The sequence below is a fragment of the Solanum verrucosum genome, unplaced genomic scaffold (assembly GCF_900185275.1).
Source record: "Solanum verrucosum unplaced genomic scaffold, falcon-dt-bn FXZP01000092.1, whole genome shotgun sequence".
Lineage (NCBI taxonomy): Eukaryota > Viridiplantae > Streptophyta > Magnoliopsida > Solanales > Solanaceae > Solanum > Solanum verrucosum.
This window is the reverse complement of record NW_026020351.1, coordinates 1,074,211-1,085,948: the sequence shown is the minus strand read 5'-3', so window position 1 is coordinate 1,085,948 and position 11,738 is coordinate 1,074,211. Positions and strand designations below refer to the sequence as shown.

General features: G+C 36.7%; 1 protein-coding gene across 1 annotated transcript; it reads left to right on the top strand.

The window, feature by feature from the left end:
* Positions 1-592: 592 nt before the first annotated feature.
* Positions 593-1,867, top strand: LOC125837496 (uncharacterized). The gene is made up of 3 exons (XM_049516601.1): positions 593-994; positions 1,081-1,142; positions 1,276-1,867. The coding sequence occupies exons 1-3, from the start codon at positions 593-595 to the stop codon at positions 1,865-1,867; spliced, it is 1,056 nt and encodes a 351-aa protein (XP_049372558.1).
* The last annotated feature ends 9,871 nt before the right edge of the window (positions 1,868-11,738 follow it).

Genomic DNA, 11,738 nt, shown 5'->3' with positions numbered 1-11,738 from the left:
TCAAGGTGAGGCTTGGGTCGACTATTCCCTAGGCTTGGTGAGTCCTCAAGTTCGAGGACAAGTTGCCATTGATTCTAGTTTCTATTCTACTTCCTCTGTTTAAGACTATATTGTATTTCATATTTTTGGAGACTCTATTGATGTAAAGGGCTCTGACCCTATTTGTACTCTTTTGTTCAAGATGGTGATTGAGACAAGTCTAGTTCCTATTTTTCTTTATGAAAGAAGTTGACTTCGATTGTAAAAGTTATTATTTTTTCCATATATTTCTATGCCTTTATGTGATGATGATGTTAAGGGCTTGTACGAGACCCTTCGGGGTCAAGTACGCCATGTTACTTCTAGGGGGTTTACCTGGGTCGTGACAAACTTGGTATCAGAGCATAAGGTTTTGGGATAATATCTAGGTTGATGTCTCATGAACCACGACTAGTAGAGTTTTGTTCATGAGTGTGAAGCACACCGTATTTATTAATGAGAGGCTATAAGATGCTTAGGAATTTTTCACTTCTTTGATTACTCATTAGTCGTGCTTTGGAGTTTTTACTCTATGAAATCATTTTCCTAACCCTTTTCTAGTGCATATAGGAATATGAATACAAGAAGAGCGGCCACATGGAGAGTGGAAGAGGGGGTTGCTAATGATGAGGGAGTTCCTCCTCAAGGTCCTCAAGGGCCTCAGGCTCCTCAAGCTCCTAATGATGAGTGGGCTATGACTAATGTGGAGATAAGGACAACTCTCCAAACTTTGACTCATGCTCTAACGACTCAAGTCACTAGGGATGCTAGAGTCCAAGTGAACCCCAATGCAAGCACAACCACTTCTAACATAAGGGATTTCACAAGGATTAATCCACATAGCTTCTATGGTTCCAAAGTGGATGAAGACCCACAAGGGTTTATTGAGGAGGTGTTTAATGTGCTTGAAGCTATGGGAGTGTCTCCAATAGAGAAAGCGAAACTAGCCAACTACCAATTGAAGGACGTGGCTCAAGTGTGGCTTTAGCAATGGAAGGAAGAGAGATCCATTAGAGTGGGCCCAGTTGATTAGGGAGTGTTAAATATGACATTCCTTGATAGGATTTCACCCCTAGAGCTAAGGTAAAGAAAGATGCAAGAATTCATCAACCTCCGCCAATAAGGTATGAGTATGAAGGAATATAGCCTGAAGTTCACATAATTGTCTAAGTATGCCCCAACCTTAGTGGTGGACTCTAGGGCGAAAATGAATAAATTTGTTATGGGAATATCCGACCTAGTGGTGAATGAATGTAGGTCGGCAATGCTTATTCCAACCATAAACATCTCCCATCTTATGGTTCATGCCGAGCAAATTGAGGAACAAAAGCTCAAGCAAGTGGGTAGAGAAGTGAAAAAGGCAAGAGTTGATGATGGTAATTCGTCTAATAATAGGTTCGAGGTTCAAGGGAAACCGAGGTTTAAGAAGAGGTTTTCTAATCAAGGCACTTCTAGCACTCCTAAGGTCAACAAAGAGAGGGTGCCTACTCCAAAGCCACAAGGTGGTGGTGGAGGTGGTTCTTATGTTGATAGACCAACTTGTGCGAAGTGTGGCAAAAAGCATGATGGAAAGTGCCTTGTTGGCACAAATGGGTGTTTTAGTTGTGGTAATAGTGGCCACATGAACAGGGATTGTCCTATGTTAAAGGTTCAAGGGAGAGCGGGCAAGCAAGTCCCTTCAAGTGGCTCTAATTTCGATGCTCCCAAGAAGAATCACTTCTATGCTCTCCAATCTAGAAGTGATCAAAAGAGTTCTCTGGATGTTGTCATCGGTATGTTGCAAGTATTTTCCATTAATATTTATGCATTGTTAGACCCCGGTGAACTTTATCTTTTGTTACCCCTTTAGTGGCTATAAAATTTGATGTACTCCCCGTAAAGTTAGAGGAACCTTTTTTGGTTTATACCCCAATAGGTGACTCGGTTGTTGCTAGAAGGATTTATAGGAATTGTCCTATTTCCTTATCTCAAAGAGTAACTTTGGTTGATTTGGTAGAATTAAATATGTTGTACTTTGATGTCATATTGGGGATTGATTGGTTGCATGTTTTTTTTGCATCCATCGATTGTAGAACTCGAGTAGTAAAGTTTCAATTTCCAAATGAGCCCGTTTTAGAATGGAAGGGGGGAAACTGAATTCCTAGAGGTCGTTTTGTTTCATATCTAAAAGCTAGAAAAATGATTTCTAAAGGGTGTATCTATCATATTGTGAGGGTTAAGGACCTTGAATCCGAGGCTCCTCATTTAGAGTCGGTCCTCGTAGTAAAGGACTTTTCGAAAGTCTTTCCCGATGACTTACCCGGAATCCCTCCCTAATGGGATATAGACTTCGGCATTGATCTTTTGCCGGATACACCACCTATATCAATTCCCCCTTATCGGATGGCTCCGGCTGAATTAAAGTCTCAACTCAAGGATTTGCTAGGCAAGGGTTTTATTCAACCAAGAATATCTCCATGGGGAGCCCCAGTATTGTTTGTGAAGAAGAAAGATGGATCACTTAGGATGTGTATAGACTACCGCCAATTGAACAAGGTCACTATAAAAATAGGTACCCTCTCCCTAGAATTGAAGATTTGTTTGACCAACTCCAAGGGTTAGTTAGTTTTCAAATATTGACTTGAGGTTGAGGTATCACCAACTTAGGGTGAGAGGGGTTAACATTCCTAAAACGGCCTTCCGAACAAGATATGGTCACTATGAATTCTTAGTTATGTCTTTTGGTCTAACAAATACCCCGGCGGCGTTCATGGATCTAATGAATAGGGTATTTAGGCAATATCTTGATTTGTTTGTGATCGTTTTTATTGACGATATTTTGATCTATTCAAAGAATGAGGGTGATCACATGAAGCATTTGAGGATAGTATTGCAAGTCCTCAAGGACCACCAACTATATGCTAAATTTAATAAGTGTGAGTTTTGGATAAGGTCAGTTTCTTTCCTTGGTCATATTTTGTCGAGTTTGGGTATTGAGGTTGATCCTAAGAAGACGGATGCGGTCAAGAGTTGGTCTAGACCTCTATCTCCTACCAATATTAGAAACTTTTTGTGTTTGGCCAATTACTATAGAAGATTTGTTAAGGGTTTCTCCTCGATTGCTTCTCCCTTAACGGCTTTGACTCAAAAAAGGTTAAATTTGAGTAGTCGGAGGCTTGTGAGAAAAGCTTGCAAGAATTGAAGGATAGGCTTACCTCCGCTCTGGTGTTGACCTTATCGGAGGGTATCGATGGGTTTGTAGTATATTGTGACGCTTCTCGAATAGGTTTGGGGTGTGTCCTTATGCAACGGGGTAAAGTAATTGCCTATGCTTCGAGGCATCTCAAGGTGCATGAAAAGAATTATCCGACTCATGATCTTGAATTAGCGGCGGTGGTATTTTCTTTGAAAATATCAAGACATTACTTTTATGGGGTCCATGTAGATGTGTTTACCAACCACAAGAGCCTTCTAAAGGATTATGACATGAGTGTCATTTATCACCCTGGAAAAGCTAATGTAGTTGCAGATGCCTTGAGTAGATTGTCCATGGGCAGTGTGGCTCGTGTAGAACATGAGAAGAAGGAATTGGTTGGTGATGTGCATAGGTTGGACCGGTTAGGTGTCCAACTAGTGGATTCCACCAAGGGTGGAGTTATGTTCATCATAGTTCCGAATCATCCTTTGTAGTTGATGTGAAATCTAAACAACATCTTGATCCTATTTTGATGGAGTTGAAAGAATCGGTTGTCAATAAGTCCGTTGAGGCTTTCTCCCAAGGGGGAGATGGGGTGCTTAGGTATCAAGGTAGATTATGTGTTCGGGATGTAGATGGCTTAAGGGAGCAAAATTTAGAAGAGGCTCATGGTTCGCGATATTCTATTCATCTGGGGCCACCAAGATATACCGTGATCTACAAGAAGTCTATTGGTGGAATGGCTTGAAAAAGGATAAAACGGGTTTTGTAGCCAAATGTCCGAATTTTCAACAAGTCAAGGCCGAACACAAAAAACCCAGAGGTTTGTCCCAATATATTTAAATTTCTACTTGGAAGTGAGAGGATGTTAAGATGGACTTTGTGGTGGGGTTGCCTCGTACTGGAAAGCAACATGATTATATTTGGGTCATTGTTGATAGGATGACTAAATCACCCCACATTATTGTTATTAAGACTTCATTTTCGGCGGAAGACTATGCCAAGTAGTACATAAATGAGATAGTGAAGTTGAATGGGGTTCCCTTATCTATCATATCGGATAGGGGTACTTAATTTACTTCACAATTTTGTAAAGCATTCCAAAAAGGGCTTGGTACCAATGTTAAGCTAAGTACCACATTTCACCCTCAAACGGATGGTCAAGCAGAATGCACCATTCAAACCCTAGAGGACATGCTGAGAGCTTGTGTAATAGATTTCAAGGGTAGTTGGGACGATTATCTTCCTTTGATAGAATTTGCCTACAATAATAGTTACCACATAATCATTGCCATGGCTCCGTTTGAAGCACTTTATGGAAGAAGGTGTAGATCACTAGTGGGTTGGTTTGAAGTAGGTGAGTTTGCTCTAATTGTCCCTAGTTCACCCAGTGTTTCATGTGTCCATGCTTAAGAAATGCATTGGTGATCCGGTGTCTATCCTTCCTTTAGAGGGTTTAGGAGTTGATGAAAGCCTTTCTTATGAAGAGGTCCCGGTAGAGATTTTGGACCGGCAAGTAAAGAGGTTGAGAAATAAAGAGGTAGCTTCCGTTAAAGTTTTATGGAGGAACCACCTAGTTGGGGTGCTAAATGGGAGGCCAAGGCCGATATGAAGTCCCGTTACCCTCATCTTTTTGAATCTAATCCTATCCAAGCTTGAGGTAAGAAATTCCTCGTTATTTCTTAGTAGTTTTTGGAGTCATGTGTAATGTTTTAGTTTTGCATGGTTTCTCTATATTGTGCATGTTCTTGTGAGAATTCATGTTTTAGTACGTATTGAGTTTTCATGATGTAAATGTTTCTCATGTTGAATTGCATTTGTGTATGATGTTGGCATATGTGACTTCATGATATGAGTTTATGAGCATGTTTAGTTAAGTTGTGATGAAATAGCATGTTAGCTTAATATTGTTATGTTGTGCTTGCTTGTGTTGGAGAAGGTAGTTCCTCCCATGTTTGTATGAAATGGTATTTTTTTTTGGTGCATAATGAAGTTGTAGATGTAATACCTACATTTTGGTGTTGCATTGAGCTTATGATGTGGAGTTGATGTTTCCTCCTATGATTTGTGCATTTTTATAGACATGTCTTACATGGTGGGCTGTTGGCTTGAGTCGTTAATCCAGTAAGATGTTTAAAGTGTCATTCGCGGACGAATGTTCCTAAGGGGGGTATATTCTAACAACCCGGAAAATCTATCGGTTAAACTAGAGCCTCATCGGGTGGGTTGGTATAACTTCAAGTTGGTGTCTAGGTTGAATGAGGGTTAATGAGAGGATTTATGTAATTTCTGGAGATGTTTAAGACCAAACTAAAGAAAAAAAATGAGGGAGGTAAACATCTAGGATGGAGGTAAGGTCCTTAGCTATCAAAGAAGTGTGAAGGAGAACTTGTTTCTCTTTGGATAGGTTGGCGATTGACAGCATGGTTGCCCAAGCGACTTGGTGATGCGCCAAAGTGCACTTAGGTCGCCTAGTGTGCTGTCCCTCCTAGCTTATGTTCTGAAAAAATGGGCAAGATGGGTTGAGGATCACCCAATGGGTTCGCGATTTGCCCAACATATCTCACCATCGCCTAAGTGAGCTGCCCATTTTTTAAGCTCACTGGAAATTGGGTGAGCCAAGGGTTCACTTGGCGAGTCATCTAGTGCCCTTGGTGAGCCAAGAGGGTCCAATGGGCGAGCTCCTTCGTGAAATCCATAATTTGTAAGTTTTAAGTTGGGGTCTTTAAGTAGTCTTTCCAAAACACGAACCAACACTTTCCCACTCTTTTCCTAACAATTATATATACTTTTTACGGTCCAATTCCTTCAATTTTAGTTACTCCCACTTAATAAAAGAAGAAACCCAAGAACATCAACATTCTCTCAGAAACTCTCTCTAGACTGAAGAAGAAGAAGAAGACATTGGAGCTAGGGTTGCTAGAGTTTCAAGGTTCTTCCCCAAATTTCTTGGAGCTTCTTAGTTGAGGTATGGTTGCCTTTCATCCTTGGGTAGCTATCACCCAAGGAGCCCCTTCAAATTATGCTTTCAAGATATCAAATCCCCCAAATTCTAGGGTTTTCATTCTATAACATGGGTCTTCTTTCCAAAACGGTTTCATTGCTTAATTATAATTGTTTTTGGTTGTTTATGACGAATTAGGAATATATTGATGGATAATTGATGTTTATAATGAGAATTCCCCATAGACCCATGTGTTCCGCATATTGATAGATCTAGAATTGATTTTGTGGGTTGGATGATATTATGAATGATTCAATTGAATATGTTTATGTTGATTAAGCTATTGAATCATGAATTCCTTCTATATTATAAAGTAATTGTATATAGTTGGGTTGATTGTTCTTTCAAGACCCTTGAAGGGCAAAGGTATGAAGGCTATGCCTCTTTATGGGAATTATGCATGAGATTGTGATGTACTTAGATAGTAATGATTCTATATCTATAGTGTTGTTATGGTATTGATGGAAAGATCCTTCATCCCTATACGCCATACACTTGGTTATGCATGAAGTAAGTATGTATGCTTATGGTAATCTTGTTGTGTTGATTGAAAGGACATTCTCATGATCATAATACGACTATTATGTGAAGGGTTTAATCACATGCTAGTGTTTCTAAAGTGAAAGGAGCATTCTCACTTAAGGAACCTATGAGCTATTATGATGATATGTTGGCATGAGTGCCTAATGTATGTTTTTATGAATATGAACTTAAGTAAAGGCTAATGGTGACTTTTAAATGGAATAATGCTTAGCACCGAGAGGACATGAAAGCGAGATGGCGGCTTTTAGGTTTAGTAAGTCCGGTTTCTCAATGTATGTTAGCTCACGAGATGGAAACCTTCTACGTTTAGCAAGTCCGGGTTTCTAGTAGAAATCTCCTTGTCCCATAACTATGTGCCCACATAGGTCTTACCTAGGGGATCCACCTAGAATCTATTATGTTGGTTCTATCTTAGGCAAGTAGAACACCTCTTTTCGGTGTGGGGGTAGAACACCAGATTCCATGTAGCTCACATGGTCTATGTCGGTTATTGCAAGTCTTCCCTAAATTAATATGAATGTGAACTATGGTAAGTTTCTCTTATGTTATGATGTTATGATGACTTATGAGCTAAGTATGAAAAAGGTATGCATGAATGTTATGAAATATGAATGTCTTCCCTCTTATGTATATTGACTATAACTATGGTAAGATATGTATTTTGTTGGTGACCTAAATGTGATACTTAGCATTTGGTAGGGTTATGGGACTTTACCTTTGCATTGCACTAGTGTGGCTTTGGGTTGCTTGTATGTTGGTTTGGTTTATGTTTCTTCATAAATGTGCATAATGGTTTCTAAACTTGATAAAGGCATGTTTTCAACTAAATGTCCCTTTTATTATGTTTAAGGATTTTTGTGCTTGGCATCCATACTTAGTACAATTAATTGTGCTAGCCCATATTTTCTTCTTTACTATGAGTGTAGGTTCCGGCCGTTGATACTTACTGATAACGTTCAAATATACTTCTTGAAAATAAATATAAACGATTGTATGCAATAGATTTACCCAACTATGAGTCGGGGTCGAGCCCACAAAAAATATGAAAGAATATTGTCAATACCAAATATTTAACTCGATAGTCGTTATATAAAAATGGGGGGAGGGGGGTTTAAATTGAAATAAAATAATAACAATAAAAATAGCTTTGAAATAAGTATTTATTTATATTCAGATTATTAGAAATAACGCAGTAATCCTAGTAATAGCAATCATTTTATAGTGTATTACATGCGAAGTGATAAGTTAGGTATCTCTAAATCCTTGGTCAGGTATCTAGAGAATTTCACCCCGCATCTTGGTTTGGCTATGTGTGTTTAATTTACTAAGCCTTATATTACCTCATATTAGACATCACATCAATGTATGACTTAGTTTTCACACTCGCACCAATTGGCATTAGACTAATAGATAGTATCACACTAAATCTATATTGATAATTCTTTTCTTATTAATTAGCTCCTTGGTCCGGCAAGTAACAACAAGGCGAGTTCTAACGTTGACCACCGTTAAAAAGACTTCTAAACGAAAGAATTATCAATGCATGCAACAACACTATTCAAGAATTGTTTAGTTACTATTCATACTTTGTTATAATCGTTTATGATTCCCGCAACCCTAGTTATTAAATTTAGCTACTCATTATCTCAAAAACACAATCAAAATCTATTAAAATAAATATTCTTATGCTAATCGTAAAAAGTTAAGAACAATAGCTAAACTATCTTTTATTAATCACGAATACAAATAAATAATAAAGGAGAAGAAATAATAAACCACAATTCTCCGGCCTTCACGGAGGCTCTTCCAAAGTTTCTAATCTAGAAGAAAATTTATATTGTGTATTGTTTCGTGGTTCTTGGATCCCCAAAGAATGCCCTATTTATAAATATAAAAACCCTAAAATAAAATAATTGAATTCAAGACAAATTAGGAAATTAAAACCCAATTAAATTGGGTTTTCCATATTGTACGCGTGATTTCTCGATTTTCCTGGTGCGCCACCTTCCATAATTCTGCACAATTCAATTGCTGCCATGTGGCAGCAGCAAGAAGCACGAGTAAGAATTGAAATGTCACAATTTGTTGTCGCCATTTCCTTATGTATATAAATATATCATTTTATTAAATTTAATCTATTAAGCTGTTTCTTTGATTTCCTTCTTCAATCTTCCATTTCTAATTCATTTTACCTCCAAACATTTTCATTTCTCCACCAATTTAATCCTACAAATGAAATATATTATTTAGCACAATTCATAAAATTTCTGCTAAAAAAGGACAAATATAAATAATAAATGTGAGGCAAATAATTATTAAAAATATGTATTTTGACCTCACATCAACACCCCAAACTTAATCTTTTGTTTGTCCTCGAGCAAACATTAAAACTCATCTCAAAAAATCATACTAGCAATGTCATTACTTTGTTTAATACAAACAATTAGGCCATATACCAATTTCAAAATATCAAGTATACTTCTCAATCATTATGCAAGACATCCAAATAAACAACAAACTTCTAACCTCCTAACCTCAAGGAAGGACATTCAACTCATCAAATTTAAGCTTGCTCACCTACTCTTATCAAAGAAAGGTAATAAAATCACCTATCTATCAAGAAATAAGTGCCCTCACAAGAAGAAATAGTCTGCGCACTCAAATCAAAAGATTGAATATAAATTAAGTAATTAGCATCAAAGAACACTCTCACACTCACAAAGAAAATTCACATGTATGCACAAAGAACCATATGCTTGCCCATTATGTACATGTCAACTAATTAAGCGTGCTTGAATAGAATCAAATAGGACTTTAACGGGTTGTAATGTAGGCTAGGGGACTGGTAGAAAAATTATATAATAGTGAATACACTTCCTTAAGCACTTTGCAATTTTAGACTTCATCACCCATTATTTTCTTCTCTTTATTTTCAGCCCTCTCTTCAACAATTATTTCACAAATAATTCTCATCATCTCAAGAATGTTTCTATTATTTTTTTTAAGTTTTCCTTCATAATAGCCACCCTCATCTTACGTATTTTACATGCGTTAAGGTGCACGATGTCCTTAGAAGGACCAGGGCCATCATCAAGGTAACTTCTTCTTTTTAGTCATGTCACATTTTTTTTCTCATGTCACATTCTTTCAAAGAGGGCTTTTAAGTACTTTGTAGCGATCATTGATTACCTTTTCACTCAACGTTCCCTTTTTCTCAGAATTGATAATTAGAATAAGTCTATACTATCATGCTCAAGGAAGCAAGGTGCAAAAACTAGGGATTCAACAAAATAGTCAAGGGCAAAATATGGCTACCAACAAAAGGTTACAGGCTCAAAAAGGGCTAACTATTGATATAATATCTGAAAAGGCTAAAATTAACCAAACAAATCAAAGAAAACCTATTATCATCTCCTTAACAAAGCAACACTTTTTATTTCTCTTCAATAACATGCAGAGGAAGTTCTAAACTAAGATGCAAAATATGGAATAAACAAAATCTCACCACACATGTCACAAGTATCAGTCAAGATGGATCAATTCCACTTCTAAGAGTGACAGGAACATAACAAACTACAAAATAAAATAAGCTTATAAGAAGTCACAACTGTGAACCTAGATGTCATAAAGTTTGCAATTTCACTAGCAATCAAGCATTCACAAGAAAATACTACTCAAAATTAGGCCCAAATAGTAAGTATCACATAACTCAAAAGGATTTTTTCTTTTCTCTCAATTTATTTTTTTTAAAAATTATTCCTAAATAAATAAATAATAGACACTCGGTTCAAAGGAACTATTCTCAGGAAAAGAACCGAAAACAAAAGTCAAGGAACCCATCCTAAAAAAAGAAAAGACTCAATAAAATGGTAGAAACTAGAAATTCATTCCTCCACCCCACACTTAAAAATATGCTATGTCCCCAAAACATTAAATAAAATTTAAAACAAAGGTTAGAAAAACTCCTTGAGACCTTTTGGCTTAGCTAGTAACATGTTCTCTTAATTTTAATCAAGGGTCGTCACCTCACACTTAAGCTCAAAATGCTCCTTCGCTTCAATTTTTTTTTCTTGGGTACTCAGACTTCTCCTAATCTGCAAAAACAAGAACAAAAAAGTGATACTAATAAAATAAAAAAAAAAAAAAAAAAAAAGAAGTTACACTACTAATTGGGTTGCCTCCCAATAAGCGATTAATTTAACGTCGCGGCACGACACCATCAAATTTATTATTTTTCCTTCCACTTTGAAGATATGAATTGCACCCCTAATTTCATATCAATTTTTCTATTACGCTCAAGGAGTGGTGGTATAAAAATAAAGGTCCCAAGAAATAAATATCACATTATGCACTTCTTGGATACTAAGTGAGGATTGTAATTCTCTGATGTTGAAACAATAAATTCAAGAATGTAGACACATTGTTCCACCCCCATACACTCTTCTATAGGGTCAGATGACTCGATTAATATTTCATCATCTAAACATAATGTGGAAAAATGATTGGAATGAGGTCTAGTGCGCCCTAACTTATGAATTGTATTATTATTTACACCCTTATATTTACACATACTAGAGTTTTTAAAAATAATATTATCAACTTCATTACATAACTCTAGTGTACTCTTCTCAACCATGACAACATCAATAAAAGTATGATCAAGCAATTGGCCCTCAACTTTTAGCTCTTCAAGTACACAAGTATTTTTTCTTCCTCACACATATTATTACTAAATTGTTGGATGTCATATGATTTAATCTTTGCACTCAACTAACAATCTAAATAATAGAAATCAAATTCAAAGGCATATTCATTGATGCACATACATATTGATTTATTGCAAACTATTAACAAATCTTCCATGTTCCCATACAACTTATCTTGTTGAGAAAAAATTAACCTATAAGAACCTATTAAATCCGATGGGCAAGAATTGCAAGAACACTTATCACTACATACTTTTTTCAGATGACATCTCAAGAAGAGTAAAAGAAATAT